The 18,321-nt window shown below is 40.3% G+C and overlaps 1 protein-coding gene across 3 annotated transcripts in view; it reads right to left on the minus strand.

Annotated features, from left to right (window-relative positions):
• Positions 1-18,321, minus strand: part of cyld (cylindromatosis (turban tumor syndrome)) — a 73,387-nt gene that overhangs the window by 52,400 nt on the left and 2,666 nt on the right. For all 3 annotated transcript variants that reach the window (XM_084337187.1, XM_084337186.1, XM_084337185.1), the window contains exon 2: positions 1,422-1,963. In XM_084337187.1, the coding sequence (XP_084193313.1) occupies positions 1,422-1,913 (492 nt within the window). In that variant the 5' untranslated portion in view covers positions 1,914-1,963. The remainder of the gene's footprint in view (positions 1-1,421; positions 1,964-18,321) is intronic.

The raw sequence follows: 18,321 nt of genomic DNA on the forward strand, positions 1-18,321 counted from the left end.
ATAGATAGATAGATAGATAGATAGATAGATAGATAGATAGATAGATAGATAGATAGATAGATAGATAGATAGATAGATAGATAGATAGATAGATAGATAGATAGATAGATAGATAGATAGATAGATAGATAGATAGATAGATAGATAGATAGATAGATAGATAGATAGATAGATAGATAGATAGATAGATAGATAGATAGATAGATAGATAGATAGATAGATAGATAGATAGATAGATAGATAGATAGATAGATAGATAGATAGATAGATAGATAGATAGATAGATAGATAGATAGATAGATAGATAGATAGATAGATAGATAGATAGATAGATAGATAGATAGATAGATAGATAGATAGATAGATAGATAGATAGAGAAGGCAGGCCTGAAAACCTACCTGTTCAAAAAGGCCTTTGACTGTTAGCTTTTTATTTTAATTTTATTGCGCTTGTTTTTAAATTGTCTGTTTATACTATGTTTTTAATTAACTATGTTCTATTTTTATCTTATTTTTATTCTGTATTTTATTTTATTTGTTTTACTAATAACTATTTTATTTCTATTTTTTTTAACTGTTTTAACCATGTAGTGTAGCACTTTGGGATCCCAGTGAACAAAAAGTGCATTACAAATCCAATCTATTATTATTATTATTATTATTATTATTATTATTATTATTATTATTATTATTATTATTATTATTATTATTATTATTATGTGTGGCTGCCGCCCTGGCGGACATCTGTGCTCTACTGAGTGCACCTTTCTAGTCTAGAGAGAGAGCGCTGATTCTCCATAGCTGAGCAGGGTTGCATTTTGTCAACACAAGTTGGAACCCTGGAGGAAGCGATATAAGGAAACAAATTGCCAATAAATGTGAAGTTATCTTTGAACCTGTTGCAGGGAATATGCCTCCACATATTTGGTCAAATCAAATGCGAAATAGTAAAATATCAGAGCACAATCAAAAACGCGATTGCAGGGTTTTCTTGTAGGCTAAAGAACGGGTGATGTAAGACCTCATGTTACAAACTTGACCTCGTGAGCAGAGCGCATCTCATTTACATTTAAAGGTTCATTGTTTGTAAACATTAGAACGGACACGTGACACACACACACACACACACACACACACACCTATTTTGTTAGCCGCCAGGTGGCGGGCAGACCTTAAATTCGAATCGCCAAACAATAAATCTACAAGCCAATGGCGCTGGCCGTGTACTTATTTTGTACCCTGGACGCATCCCAGTGGTCGCCAATGTGTTAAGGTATACTGTATTATATTTCTATGGTGTAGGCTACTGTGTATGTAGATCTTAACAGCAATCTTGAATATTCATGTTTTCTTTGAAGGAATAATCAAACGCCCTATGGAAGAACTGCCTGTAAACAAGACAAAAGCAGAGCGGTTCTTACCAGGAGCTCCACTCCAAACCAGATTCCTGAGAGGGCTCTGTCAGGGAGCAGTGAGCCTTTGAAGCGGACCACCCCTGGCAGGGGCTCGTCCCCCGAGCGCAGCTGGACATGCACCTTTGAGCCACAATCGATGTCACGGGCGCGGTCCAGACGGGGCTTGTTGCAGAGCAGGGCGTATCTCTCCTCACAGTTGGTGATGGGAAAGAGCAACTCGGCCAGCTTCTCGTCCAGCTCCATCACGTCCCTCTCGTCCAGACTCAGCACCACGTTGGTCTGGTCCAGGATGCGCAGGCTCCTCTTCCCCTTGCTAGGCGGCAGGGTGCGTCCCAGGCTGTTGCGCTCCTGGCAGGCCTGGCCCAGACTGCCCCGGGGGATCCGCAGGGTCTTCTGGGGGGGCTTCTCCACAGTGCACTCCTTCACCACCATGTAGAAGCGCCAGTCCTCTCTGAAGCCCCCACTGGGCTTCTCCTGGCTCCATAGGGCAGAGCTCATGGCTGCATGCTCCACGCAGCGCTCACGTCAAGGCAAGCTTGACCTGTAGTCTGTGAGCACAAGAAAATACATTCATTATTACTTCATCCCAGTCCACTCTGGCAATAGAACCTGTATGTTAATTCACTTGTGGAAACAGTAGGGCGGCAGGCTATATCTCTCTGTTGAGTTGATCAACTAAAAACAAAGCTTGGTTAGTTAAAGGCAGAATAATGAGTGGAACAGGGATGCCCCGATCACGTTTTTTGCCACCGATACCGATCACAGATCGTCGTGAGCCATATCGGCCGATACCGATCCGATACAGATCGTTTTTGATTAAAAAAAAAAATAAAATTATATAAATTCTTTATTTTTAATTTTTTTTATAAAATATATATATATTATATAATTAGACTTGTACTTGTATTATCTGCGAGACATCGCCACCACGCAACAAGCTCCACTGTCTGTGTGTACTCTAGTAGCCTCCAGCTACGGCCAGGATTCTCCGGAGCTGCAGCTGGACCTATACTCGAGTAGCCTCGAGATACGGCCAGGATTCTCCTGCGCTGCAGCTGGACCCTAATGGTATAACGTTACTGTGGTCATATCACATTCAACATGCCCTCAGCTCGAATACGCATCGAATCAGTGTTATAAGACATTGATATCAGTAGGGCTGTCTTAAATACTTCGAAGCTTCGAAGCTTCGTTCGATGGCACAAGCTTCGAACATTAAAAAAAAAATCGAAGTTTAAAAAAAAATTAAACTATATTTTTTTTCAAAAACTTTTTTTCTCAATTTTTTATTTATTTTTTTACTTCGGTGTGTGTGTGTGTGTGTGTGTGTGTGCATGGGGCCATTGGGTGGGGCCGGGGGACAAATACACTGGAGGAAAGTAACCCAGCTCAGCACTGCCCAAATTATATCATCACTGCCTGTTTTAATAATAATAATAATAATAATAACTTCGTTTTATATAGCGCCTTTCAGAGGACCCAAGGTCACTTTACATAAGGGGGGGGGGGGGGGGGGGATAACAAATTAACAAACATAGTGGACAGACACAACATATACATATAAAGTGAGAAAGTTAGGGGTTGAAGGCCAGGTTGAAGAGGTGGGTTTTGAGCAGTTTTTTTTAAATTAGTCCAGAGTTGGGGCGGTGCGGAGTTCTGCGGGGAGGGAGTTCCAGAGGGTGGGAGCTGCCACACTGAAAGCTCTGTCCCCGAACGTCCGTAGTCTGGTTCGGGGGATGGAGAGCTGACCAATGTCCATGGATCGCAGGGGCCGTGACTGAGTGTAGGGGTGGAGGAGGTCAGTGAGGTACTGAGGTGCCAGGGCATGAAGGGATTTGTAGGTGAGCAGGAGGGTTTTGTAGGTGATGCGGGATTTGATGGGGAGCCAGTGGAGGTGGATGAGGATGGGGGTGATGTGCTGCCAGGGTTTGGTGCGGGTTAGAACGCTGGCAGCTGAATTTTGAACATACTTGAGCAGCCTGAAGGATATCATCCTCAAACACATATACACCACCTACACGCCTATTCTCAGTCCTTGTCCCACAATGGTGGAATGAACTACCCACCCCAGTTAGGACAGCCGAATCCCGTCCAATCTTTCGCCGTCGACTAAAGACGCACTTCTTCAACCATTATCTGAAATAAAATAAAAAAAATAAAAAATCTAACCCTAACTAACCTTACTGTCATGCACCTAATATACTAACCTACACTGTAACACGCAACACTTTGATGAATATTGTTACTCAGCTGATAGAGTTGTATCCTTCCTGATGACCTGTCGTACAGAACTTGTAAGTCGCTTTGGATAAAAGCGTCAGCTAAATGACTAAATGTAAATGTGAATGTAAATGCCTTGTAGAATTCCACACATAAGAAAGAAAGATACTGGGATGAATAAACAAAATAGGAAATAAAATGTAGAAATGCATGCAATACATAAATAAATATGAATCTCCATAAATGAAATAGAACATTTAGATAAGGTGCTACTGAGAAAAAAAATAAATGTATTCGAAGCTTCGAATTAAAATCGAAGCACGGCCCCGAAGCTTCGATTGCCAAAATAAAATTCGAAGGTCAGCCCTAGATATCAGGAGCTATCTGTAGCTACTGCTAGCCGGATATATAACGTTAATACAACGCCTCAGTGAATTATTTAGTTCAATGGGACATTTCGTTTTGAACAGTGAACTAACTTGCGCTAACGTGAGCTAACAGCTAACAGGTATCATACACGTCTCTACTAGACTTGATGGAGCGTTTGTTGATGTCAGGAGCTATCGGTAGCTGGCCGGCTAGATACCGTTCGGTTAGACAATGCCTCATCATGTATTAAATTAAAAGTGAATAGTTGACTGGGTCATTTTGTAACGGTAGCTAAGCTAACGTTAGCTCAGGGAGACGCCGTCCTCCCGTGTCCCGTCCCACTAGACTAGAGTAGACCCGTGTTTACATGCGTGCGGGAGGGGCTGGAGGGATGAGCAGACGCCGCACCACCCGCTGTCTGAGACAGAACTCAGCGACAGCGAGTGAGATCGGTTTTGACGATCGGCGAAAATAAAGCATTATCGCGGACAAAATCGCGGAATTAACCAATAAAAATGGAATAAACTGCAAAACGTGGAATATTGCAGAATTTGGCCTAATCTGGACTGAAATTCCGTTTTTGGGTGAAACGCTTGGTGCACACGCGACCGGGGAGGCGGACTCTAGAGCGGGTTACACACAACACAGCAGTCTCCAAGCGTCTCGCTGCTTCGGTGTTAACATCGTCAAGAAGCTAAGAAATTCCCCAATAAGCCCTCAATTCAGAGCAGAGCAGTATCCTAATGACTTTTATGCCTCCGGCGATAAGGTGTTTTGCAAATTCTGTCAACGTTCCGTGGACTGGAGCCACAAAAACACTTGCGACACTATTGTGATTAAATAGCTATAACGTTAGGACATGATAGCTTCTTGCTAAATCTAGTGCACCCATCCATTTGTTTAATGCAAACGATTGTCATTATACACTGCCCTTTATAATCTAAATAAACTTAAATAGCTATGAAACGTTACAGTACATAGGACTATAGATGGAAATGATAGCTTCTTGCTAAATCTGGTGCACTCATCCATTTGTTTAATGCAAACGATTGTCATTATACACTGCCCTTTGTAATCTAAATAAATTTAAATAGCTATGAAACGTTACAGTACATAGGACTATAGATGGAAATGATAGCTTCTTGCTAAATCTGGTGCACTCATCCATTTGTTTAATGCAAACGATTGTCATTATACACTGTCCTTTATAAACGAAATAAACTAAATTAAGGTGCCTAAATTATGCATTACTATATTTCATCACAATATAATAGATATAGCTAGGCTACTGACATTGGCATTGTGATAATGTCAGTAGTAGCTAGCTGTATCTATTGTTTACACTTGAAATGTGTATTTTTATTTTGTCACAATATTATTTGAAAAGTATTGTGTAAAATGTAACTGTATTTCTGAGTTGCAGCACTTAAAAACATTTTTTGCTTTTGCTTTTGTGTTTTTTATGCCTTTTTATATGTCTTTTATACATGGTATATTTGTATAATTTGTATTTACTAACAGACTCTATTTTGATAGGTCTTTTCTTTTGTCATTGAGGACCAATAGACTCAGGCACACCTGCGGTGTGATGTCATTTCCTGCCAATTAACCACCTGTGTGTATATAACCATTATCTTGACTGCAAGTCCATTGCAAGCTATAACACTGAAGAAGGAATACATATTTCCGAAACATGTTTGTTTCAGGCTGCCATTAAATTTTGAACCTGAGAGTGCTGGTCTGGCTTCACTGCTTCTTTTATATAGCACTTAAAAACATTAAATGGACTGTTATATCATATTCAATTGTGGACATTTATTCATTCCCACTTATTAGACACTATTTCTGATGGTAAAATGAGCATAAAAAGAAAAATACAGAATTCTGAAATATTAAAACGGAAAAAACTGAATTTGGGAAAAAATTAAATGGAATTTGGAAAATAATAAAACGGATTTCATATGGCTCATCTCCCCCCCGCTGCTGAATCCCTCATTCACGCCTTCATCTCCTCCCGCCTGGACTACTGCAACTCCCTCCTCACTGGTATCACCTCCCGCTCCCTCCATAAACTGCAAATGGTCCAAAATTCAGCCGCCCGCCTCCTCACTAACACCCGGTCCCGCGAACACATCACTCCTGTCCTCCACTCCCTCCACTGGCTCCCGATCAAACACAGCATAAACTTTAAAACACTACTCCTCACCTTCAAAGCCCTCCACAGCCTGGACCCCCCCTACCTGACTGATCTCCTTCTTCCCTACCGCCCCACCCGTTCCCTCCGGTCCTCCTCCACTGCCTCCCTCACTGTCCCGACATCCAAGCTTAAAAACTTGGGAGATCGGGCCTTCTCTCGTACTGCACCCCGACTCTGGAACTCCCTCCCTCAGTCCATCAGAGACTCCCCTACACTCTCCACCTTCAAAGCTCGCCTCAAAACCCACCTGTTCTCCCTTGCCTTCAACCGCCCCCCCACCCTTAAACTAGGGCTGGGCGATAAGGCCTCTAAATGATATCGCGATATGTTTTGGCCATATCACGATACAGGATATATATCGCGATATTTTGACATTTCCTCTAAAGCACTTAAAAATGCTCGATTTAACCCTTTGATGCATACAGTCACGCCAATATGATGATTATAATAAGTCCCTGCAAAATATGTTTGCATTATTAAACCATGAAGATGTTTTAAAAAATAATTTAATGAAAATGTACTAAGAGTAGTCTACTGACACACTAATAAAAAAAAGATTTACATCTAAGACAATTTATATAAAAACTATTGGGTGCCTAAGACTTTTGCACAGTACTGTGTTTTCTATCCACTTTAGCCAAACACACACACACATATATATATATATATATATATAGCATCCCCTTAACAATTGTGTGTATTGAGCTGTACTGTATTGTACCCATTCTGCAATCTGTTAATAAAGTTTTCAATGAATCAATCAATCAATTATATCATCAACTATCCAGTTAGTATTAATACTGTAACGTTTGGCTACTTTAAATCATTGAATAGAGAGAGAGAGAGAGAGAGAGAGAGAGAGAGAGAGAGAGAGAGAGAGAGAGAGAGAGAGAGAGAGAGAGATGTGTGGCTGCCGCATGGTGGAGATTTGCGCTCTACTGAGTGCACCTTTCTAGCTCAGCTAACGTGTGCTGCAGGCGAGAGAGAACGCGTTTGCGTTTTGAGCGTATAAGCTGCCGTAGGCGATGATGTCACACTCGAATGTAAACACAGGGAGTTGAACACACGGAGATTGAAACTGAATGAAAGAAACGAATAACCAATAAATATGAAGTTATCTTTAAACCTCTGTTGTTAAGCGTCGTCAATATAACCCACCCCCTTTTCTCACGAATGGAACTAGTGTGTAGTGTCGAGGAGTCCGCTTTGAGTGCTTCCAGGGTTAGCAGCTAAGAGCTAACGCTAGTTAGCTTAGCCTATTTATGGTTTAAGTTAGCAGCTAACGTTAGCCCATTGCTCGCGTTGAAGGTCCGCGCTGGTCTGTGTAATGAAATTACAATTGCATGTCATTTAAGGTCCGCGCTGGTCTGTCTATAATGAAATGAGAGGAACTCTCTGCACTAAAGCAAGTCTCATATCAGCCGCGACGTGACAACATATACTCGATGTTCACGATATAGTAATTTACTACATCGCACATAGAACAGGCCGCGATACATCGAGTATACTCGATATATCGCCCAGCCCTACCTTAAACCCCCCCTCCCCTCTAACCTGATTGATGTCCGTCTCCAGTCTTTTTTTGTGCTATCATGCTGTCTCCCCTGTTCCCCCCATGGTCTCATGTTCCTTTTGTTTTTGTTTCTTTGTTGTTTCTTTGTTTTTGTTTCTTTGCTTTAATTTCTTTGTCTGTACTCTTGCTCCCGACTACTGTCAGCGACTTCGGGTTATTGAGAAGCGCTATATAAATTAAATTAATTATTATTATTATTATTTAAAACCGCCCCGATTAACCATATACGGTAATGGAACACCCCCATGAAATGTGGAAAAATGGACTAAGCAGAGGGAAGCGTGTTATGGAGAAATATGTGACAGGCTGACAGACGTGTGATGTCGGATATGATATCTATTAACCATTGCTACCTGGGCAGCGCAAACACTAATAAAGACCGTGCTGGAATATGACTGCCTTTTTCCGTTTTGTTCGATTAATACCCAGGGATTCAAGTTCTCCTCAATTTTATTCCAAATCGCGACGGATTTTCCGTCAATTTTCTACCTGCTGTAGGGATGGGAATCGAAAACCGGTTCCCGTTGGGAACCGGTTCCTAATTGGCCGATGCCTGGAACCGTGTGGCTCCTGTGACTTTCGATTCCCTTAACGCTGCCAGGTTTTTCCTACAGTTGCGCCCGTTAGCATGTAGCCATGGCAGACTCTATTTGATTCCTTAAGGGCTCGAAATTGCCTGGCTTTTGGTCATATGCTCCCGAAATGCTCCCGCTGTTTGGCTACTTCTATGTGCAGTGAAAACTACTTGAATGCTTTCATTGATTTAGTTTAGGGTGAGCTAAAATTAGCCGCGGAGCTATCGCTAGCTAACGTGAGCTAACGCTATTTAATCAAGCTCACAAAGAGAGATAAACAGCTGACAGCGGATAGTACAGGTACAAATACAATAAAACAGCGGGTGGGGACTGTTCTGTAAACATTGTACTCTTTAGTTCACATATAATAAGAGCCGGATTGTTTATTTACTAAGTCCGTCAGACAGGAAGTACCATGGTGCAACATACAAATGTGTCCGTGTAGCAACACAAGCCAATACCTACAGGACAGGGGCCCGGGGAGGGAGCTCTGTGTGTCTGTGTGTGTGTGTGTGTGTGTGAGACAGAAGTCAGAGGAATAACGACTGTTATTCAATAGATTAAATTAGTTTAAGAATAAAAAAATAAATACATTTTAAGAGAATCTCAAATACATTATTTTATTTAAGTGTAGGCTATAGTTAATGTTTTATTTTTTACAGTTTTTGTATTTTTCTGACATGGTAAATGGCTGCTTTTTTATATAGCGCTTTTATCCAAAGCGCTTTACAATTTGTTCCTTACATTTTACCCAATCACTCACACATTCACACAACGACGGCGCAGGCAACCATGCAAGGTGCCAACCTGCTCATCGGGAGCAGTTAGGGGTTAAGTGTCTTGCTCAAGGACACATCGACACGCTGCCCGGGAGGAGCGGGAATCGAACCGGGAACCTCCGGATTGCCAGACGACTGCTCTACCTCCCGAGCCACTGTCGCCCCTGACATGGGGGCTCAACAATAAATGACAATCAGAAATGTCAAGTTGCATGTTGTTATTCTAACCAGCTTAGTTCTGTTGCATTTCCAATTTATTTATGTAAATTATAAATTGATCAGGTATCGATAAGAGAATCGATAAAGAATCGAATCGATAAGCAGAATCGATAATGGAATCGTATCGATAAAATCCTATCAATTCCCATCCCTAACCTGCTGCATATGATTTCTAGAGGCATACAATCTATTTTGATGTCAGTATTGGGTAGCCTATATAAACAATAATACGAGAGCATATACAAGAACAATGAATCTCACTGCCATGTATGATGTAGCCTATACGCCATGTGTAGCCTGCCTATGTGATCAATACAAACATGAACTTGAATTCCATCATGTTTGTGTGCGGGAGCTCACAAGGCTGTTGTCACAATGGGTGGTACAGTAATAACAGTCTACAATATCACGATGGACCATGCCATGTAGCCTATGTTCTATTATGATATGATCTGTGACGACAAATGTTCTAGAATGTTTGACTATGACATCATACTCTGACAGCATGCCTATGTGATCAATAAAAACGCGAACTTGAATCCCATGCCCATCATCATATTTACATAGTCTGTCCACTATGTTTATTACTTTGTTATTCCCCCCCCCATATATGTAAAGCGACCTTGCATGGGTCTCTTGAAAGGCGCTATATAAAATGAAGCCATTATTATTATTGTTGTTGTTATTATTATTATCATGTCTGTGTGCGGAGCTCAGTGAAGTTTCAACGGAGCGAGGTAATCTATTCTAACCAACAAATTAAAGTAGAAAGCATTCCGTTGTGGCCAATCTTATTTGGAAACATGACACAAAATAATAGTATGTCGCTTTTTATTTGAAACAATATTTAATGGCGTTTGGAGGTGGGTGTTCTGTGTCTGCCCCCCGTGCCAAACAAGCAAGCCAACCTCTTGTTCCCGCATGAGCCCGTTATAATTACACTACTGTCGCTATTTTACAATGAACTATAATGAATTACGGTTCATACAGAACACGCGCCAGTGTTGGGAGTAATGCACAAAAGCTTATTTCCGCGTTGAAACTAATGCATGAACTGAGGAGCTCATATGCCGTCCGTCTGCAGTAACAATCTTCTACCACGGGGCGTCAGCTAAGCATGCTCCGAGCTGTGCGTAAATATAAGCACAAAGTCAAGTTCACGTTCAAATTGATAAATCCCACACTTTGCTTAGAAATGGTCGTACGCACGGGTTAAGCACATATCTGTGTGTATGCAACTTTGATGAGGGCCCAGGAAGTTAAATTAGCTTTTTGGACTTTGTGAAGGTTGAACATCTATGTGTATATCTACATTATATATTTGATCTACAAACTTTTAAATGTGGGGAATTCCACTCTAGTTCCCCAGGATCGTCATTAGATTTCACCGGATTTTACACTGACGCTCTATGCACGTACCAGGACGTATTGTTAGGCAAACTGGAGGAAGTGACATCAGTGGAAGACTGGAAGCAAGGCTTGCCACGGTAGTCGTGATACTCGTGTTACTCTGTGTTCAGGCATATACCGAGTACATTACATGCCCACCGGTGTATGCTTTTCCTTTTTTTATAGAAATAACATTTAAAAAATGTTGCATATCAGTGCCCACATTCAAATAAAAAGAAACGTAAATTTGTAAAATACTGTGACGGAGCAGCTCCTGTCACTAACTGCGGCCAGAGCACACACACACACACACACATTCCCCGCTCCCTTCTGTTCTTAATACTAAATAAACCTTGCTATTATCCCTCTTTCCTTTACAGTTTCAGTAGCGCGCCCAAGGGTGCTAAATGTGTTGTTATCAAGCATGTAAATCAGACTACATTATAAACTGAACATGCGGACAGCAGCTATTTTTAGGTTTCACTTTCACTTATTTTTAACTTCACGTGAAGGAGAGAAAGAAGGCTCTAGAGGCGACTGAAGAAGAGCTCAGAGGTCCAGACCAGCAACAGTACGTTTGCGCGATGCTCTAAATAAGGCTGCAGCATTAGTCTGTCCATCAATAAACAGATAGAATAGAAAAGTGATGGAAGGTATTACGGTCTACCTTCCATCAGTGTATGCTGTTCCACAACGAATGGACCATAGCCCATTGATTATCAAATCAGTTGCACAGAAGTTTTAAACATTTGAAACACACACAGATACAAATTATTAGTATCTTGACTAGGGTTGGGTACCGAACTCAGTACTTTTAAGGGTACCGAACGATTTACATCGGTACTACAGAGTACGAATTCGCACTAGATCAATCAGTAGCACATTTCGGTACCTTTACATGTTTAGTATAAGAGTGTAACAGGGTTAGAAATTAACATTTTTTTTCAAGGGCTTTTTTTGCCCCCCTTAATTGATTTTCGGGGGCTTTTTTTTGTATTTCGGGGGCACTGAATTTTTATGATAAACGGTAGGGGTGGGACGGTTCACAAAATGGACGGTTCGGTTCGTATCACGGTTTTGGGGTCACGGTTTTCAGTTCGGTTCGATATACGTAAATTTTTATAAAAAAAATGTAACACTCAAATCTAAACATGCTTCTCATTTATTAAAAAAAAATAAAAAAGTTTACAGTGTTACAGTGTTTACAGCCTTAAATAATGTTTGGCACACAAAGACCGAACTGACTGAAAAATATAGGCTACATTTGTAGTATTAACTTAGTGCAAACAAACAATATGCTCAGCCAGCACTAGACTTTCCTTTCTTTAATATAAACACAAAAAAACAATGTCAACCATGTTTAAATTCCCTGATTGTCAGTTCTTAATGGAAAGATTCGTGTTCTGCTTGAAATTATTATGTATCTGTCTACATTTATTTAGACTAACATTATTTAAATATTGAGTGCAACTGTGGTGGATTACGTAATTCGGTGAGTTGGAACTATCTATGGGTTGGCGCCGGGTCCCCACGGACATTTTAGTGTCACGCACCTTCAGCTCAGGCAATGTTATTATCAGCTCCGGTAGCTCCGGTAACGTTAGGAGGTGATGGCATGCAGTGGGAAAGCGGCAATAGTCCCGGTTGGAGTTAGTAAAACACAGTTGTATGTTAGCCTTCTTGGATGTTGAATAAACGCCTATCATTGTCTTTAAACACCCCGCTCTCAGACTCCCATTTCCTCCTCTGCAACATTTCGTTGACTGTATTACCTCGCGGGCTGATTCTATAGTTAAAACGTGCGTTGTGTTGTACAAACTGCTAACGCTATGGCAAGATGTGTGTATGCCTATGTAATGTTAATGGCTATGTTTTTAAAGTCGTAATGAAGATTGATTTATATTGTGCTTGCCATTTGTACACAAACTGACTAGCACCTGGCTCAGCTGCAGTGCCAGCCAGTGCTCACCTCCACCAAATTAATTTTTTTTATTTGCGCGTCATCTGAACCGTACAATACACAGACGCGCCATTACCGGATAAATATATATATATATATAATTAGTAAACTGTCGGGGGCATTTTGTGCCCCCCTTAACTGATTTTCGAGGGCATTTTGTCCATTTTCAAGGGCATTATGCCCCAAGCCCCCGTTAATTTCGAACCCTGGAGTGTAATATTACTAGACAAGAGGGAGCCTTTTCCACAAATATATATTATATTACTGTCCCATCTCTTGGGTCTTTGGAAAGACCAGACGAGGTCAGAGGAGTTTGATCATATTTACTGAGGATGGCCAGATAATGTTGATATTTAAACATTTACAAACATAATACATGATCATGCGATTAAATGTGTGGTGCGTTACAACAAATAACAAAATGTTCTAAATAAATAACAACATTGAAGTTGAGACGTTTGGACTTATTTTTTACAACTGAAATTACATGTTTTGTTATTACAGTAAAGTATTGAAAAAAGGTACAGTTGGGTACCGATACCGAATTCTAGGAACTGGTACCGGTTCAAATGTGAACGGTATCCAACCCAATCTTGACAAATCCTCTCTATTATTATGACAGATAAAGACTCTTTACAATTAAAGGCAAGTGTGTGGGAGACATATCCATTGAAAATGCTATTGCCCAAAACGTCCCCAAGAAACACAGCTGGCAACTAGGGCTGAGCCTAAACGTTCGAACGTTCGAACCTTCGTCCGTTACGTTGGCATTTGAATTCTAAATCAACATTTATTTATTAAAAAAAAAATAATAATAAAATGTAATATATTTTGTTTATGCGTCTATTCATTCTGTTTAAACCAATGGGGTTTTTCTTCACATTTGCAGATAAAGATTAGGCTACACTAATATTATAGTATTAACACATTGTGCGCCATAAACGGCGTAAGTCGTTATTGCCCGCCATGCGTTGAACGCCAACAACGGCGTAAATAGTTTTTGGGATCAATATTTCATTTTTTCGCCATGGCATTCATAATTCATCCAGCCTCCCTCCGGACTGCAGCGGCACCCTGTCTGAGATTGCAACGCCTCAATACCGCCGCCTGGTGGATGGTCGGGCGAGTTACACTCACGTCAAACCGGAAGATCGGTGCATCGAGGAAATCCCTCCGGCAGTCATATCTTGTTACGGGACTCCAGACAAACACTCGAGTGCATTTGGATCGCTTTCGAAAAGGCAATAATCGATATGATTTCGGCGTTTATTGCGCCATACAAACCGGAAATGGATCTAGGAGATCGGCATCAAATAATTGGGATCTTTTTCCTCCAGTCTCATCGGCGAACGGTAAGAGGACACTAACGTTATTTTCAGCCCGATTGTCCATTTCCTTGTTTGCAATCAGCCTGATCAATATATCAACCCATACTAAATAAAGCCGTTACTGACGATCAAGGAATTATAAACGACCCCCCCCCCCTTTCATTCACGCATGATGAAGCATAATGTATACCGATAATATACATTTGAATTTTTTAATATAGTGTGTATAGGAAAGAAACTGCAATCGATAATCTATCATATGCGTCAGGGCCTATAACTAGCGTTTTTGGAATTACAGCAGAAAAGCTTAAAAACATATATTCTCGAAGGTATTAACACGACAATGTATGAATGAAAAAATATAACGTTCCCACATCCGGAACGATAGATAATCGATGTTGAATGGGCCATAGTAATATCAATATAGCAATAAAATTAGAAAAAAGTTATAGCCCTGCAAAGAAGGTAAACATCTCCATAGGGTTACAGTGCTGGCAGACGGGCACAATGCCCGGCTCCCAATGTGTTAAAAAGAACTGATGAGTTATATTCCAGGGTTTCCCATTAATTACCTAATTAGTCCCACCACAGTTGTATAATGAACACACAAAAAAGGTTATTAAAAGAAATGAGAGAAAAATGAAAAAAAATGTGTTGCTTTATCTTGGCATACAAGGGCTTGCTCTGAGGACATGATGAGTCAGAGTTCATCAAATCGTGGAAACTTTTTTAGAGCTACTGTATGTACATTGTTTTCAAAGCATGATGAGATCCAAATGACGAAAAACGTTCCCTTCATTGGTCCGCAACTTGTGATTCAAGTTGTAAGCGGTCTTTCTCAGCAATGAGGCACATCACATCCGAAACTGGCTAAGAACAACAATGCGCCAGGAGAGACAGTCAACTCTGAGTCTGCTTCACATTGAAAGTGATCTCACAGACTAAGTTAAAGCAGAAAAGATCATTGATGCCGAGGCGAAACGTCGCATTTTGCTGCATTAACACTTTCTCTGCCACGCTTATATCCATCAATGTTTGATCACTGCCACCAGTCTAAGCCAGATGGAGATGTTTACCTTCTTTGCAGGGCTATAACTTTTTAAATTGTATTGCTAGATTGACATTACTATGGCCCATTCAACATCGATTATCTATCGTTCAGGATGTTGGAACGTTTTACTTTTTCATTCACACATTCAAATTCAAAAATACCGTCTAGAATATAAATATGTTATCGTTTTCTGCAGTAAATCCTAGAACGTGAGATATAGGCATAAATGCATATATACATTATCAAATGCCATTTGTTGCCGATACACGCTATATTAAGAATTTCAACTGTACATGGTCCTAAACGTTATGACTGATCATGCGCGGGTGAACGGATGGGGGGGGGGGGGGGGGTCGTTTATAATTCCGTGATCGTCGTTAAATGATTTATGTAGTATGGGTGATATATAGATCAGAGCAGTTTGCATCGATAATAATAAACAAAAACGCTGAAACTCACGGCAGCCTCCTCTTACCGTTGGGCGACGATACTGGAGCAAACAGATCCCAGTTATGTGATGGGGATCGAGGCGATCCATTTCCGGTTTGTATAATACTAATACACGCCCAAATCATGTCGATTATTGAGTTATGGCAGCGATCGCTACACATGGACGTGTAGAGCGATATGAAATCCACGATCACGGAATCGCGGACGGAATCGCGGAATTGAGCAATAAAAATGGAATCAACAAAAAAAAAAAAAAATTATGTTGTGGGACTTTGTTCAACTTTGTCAGTGCTGTAAAGTTTAAACCTTTTTAAATCTTAGACAAACAAAACACTTTGCTTTCATTAACTATTGTAAGCCGTCATTTGAGGCTTTATAAAAGCAGCACAATGAACACAAATCTGTCAGTGACGAGTCCGACCTCATCTTAAATAACAAACAGCATTGCTTGTTGTAATTAACAAAGAGAGGCAGAGTTGATTTTGCAAAAAAATATATATATATCATTTATATTTTTATATTTTTTAATAATCAAATTTTATTTTCATATTCAAATCCCATGCCCATCGAACAAAGCTTCGAAGCTTCGAAGTATTTAAGACAGCCCTATTAAATGGACTGTTATATCTTATTAAATTGTGGACATTTATTCATTCCCACTTATTAGACACTATTTCTGATGGTAAAATGAGCGTACAAAGCAAAATACAGAATTCTGAAATATTAAAACAAAAAAAAATGAATTTGGAAAAAAATAAAATGGAATTTGGAAAGAGCCATATGAAATCCGTTTTATTTTTTTCCAAATTCCATTTAATTTTTTTCCAAATTCCGTTTTTTCCGTTTTAATATTTCAGAATTCTGTATTTTGCTTTGTACGCTCATTTTACCATCAGAAATAGTGTCTAATAAGTGGGAATGAATAAATGTCCACAATTTAATAAGATATAACAGTCCATTTAATAGGGCTGTCTTAAATACTTCGAAGCTTCGAAGCTTCGTTCGATGGGCATGGGATTCGAATATGAAAATAAAATGTGATTATTAAAAAATATAAATGATATATATATATTTTTTTGCTAAATCAACTCTGCCTCTCTTTGTTAATTACAACAAGCAATGCTGTTTGTTATTTAAGATGAGGTCAGACTCGGCACTGACAGATGTGTTCATTGTGCTGCTTTTATAAAGCCTCAAATGACGGCTTACAATATTTCATGAAAGCAGTGTTTTGTTTGTCTAAGATTTAAAAAGGTTTAAACTTTACAGCACTGACAAAGTTGAACAACGTGCTGTACAAGTCCCACAACATTAAAAAAAAAAAAAAAAAAAAAAAATATTTACAGTTGATTCCATTTTTATTGCTCAATTCCGCGATTCCGTCCGCGATTCCGTGATCGCGGATTTCATATGGCTCTAGGCTCTAGACGTGTGTCTTGAGTCCCGCAATGATAAGCGAGTGGCCGGACGGATTTCGGAGACGCACCGAGACCCAACCGTCCACTTCCGGTTTGGCAACTCGCCGATCATCCACCAGGTGGCAGTATTGAAGCGTTGCAGAGTTGTGCCGAGTCCCACAGCATCCCACAAGGCTCTGTGAGTGAAATATGAAACCATGGCAGAAATATGATCAGAATAACGTTGTACGCCGTGATCTGGCAGAATTCGCATGAACATGAAACCCGTTGTATGACGTTATTGGCGGAGAAAGTGTTAAGGTAGGACAATGGTTAATCTATTATTTAGGGATGCACCGAAAATTCGGCCACCGAAAGTTTTCGGCCGAATTTGGCCTTTCGGCTTTTGGCCGAAAGAGTTTTTTCACCGAAAATATATCACCGAAACAGAAGCAACCTAACGCGTGTTGTTGTGATGATGTCATCAAAACGCGGATTCATTACATGCGCGCTGTGAGCTCTTCAGTCCTGCGTGATACTCCTCTTGGGACTCGGGAGCAATGCATCTCCTCGGGAGTCGCGCTGTTTCTACAGTATGTAAACTCCGCGCGCAACAAGTCCAATAAATGCTACTTTAACATACTTTATCCTTATTTACTATATATATCACTGAGTGATTTAATATGCATATTATTCAGAGCGAGAGGGGGAGGGATTGTTTCTCTCACATTGACGCTGTCTGTCCTGCGTGATACTCCTCTTGGGACTCGGGAGCAATGCATCTCCTCGGGAGTCGCGCTGTTTCTACAGTATGTAAACTCCGCGCGCAACAAGTCCAATAAATGCTTCTTTAACATACTTTATCCTTATTTACTATATATCATATATATTAGAGTGATCTAATATGCATATTATTCAGAGCGAGAGGGGGAGGGATTGTTTCTCTCACATTGACACTGTGCCAAAGTCATCTGGGGACTAGAAAGGTGTGCTCAGTAGAGCACAGATGTCCGCCTCTCTCTGTCTCTCTCTCTTTCTCTCTCTCTCTGATTGATTGATTGATTGAAAACTTTATTAACAGATTGCAGAATGGGTACAATACAGTACAGCTCAATACACATAATTGTTAAGGGGATGCAGACCAGAGAAAGACTTTCGTCTTGTTTACATCAGGGTCCCCCATTTTCAATTCATCAGGACATATGACATACATGACATACAGATAGACAGTACTGCTACATCTATACATTTATGACATACCAGATTTGCAAATACAGTACTGTTTGTGATACAAAAAGACCCATAATAGTGATTATTTAAGTTAAGTTTAGCCATAATCATATATTTTTCCATAATCAGGTAGCTGAACAACATTGGTAAAAAAAAATCTATCTATTTT

This window comes from Notolepis coatsorum, assembly GCF_963971535.1.
Source record: "Notolepis coatsorum genome assembly, chromosome: 20".
NCBI lineage: Eukaryota > Metazoa > Chordata > Actinopteri > Aulopiformes > Paralepididae > Notolepis > Notolepis coatsorum.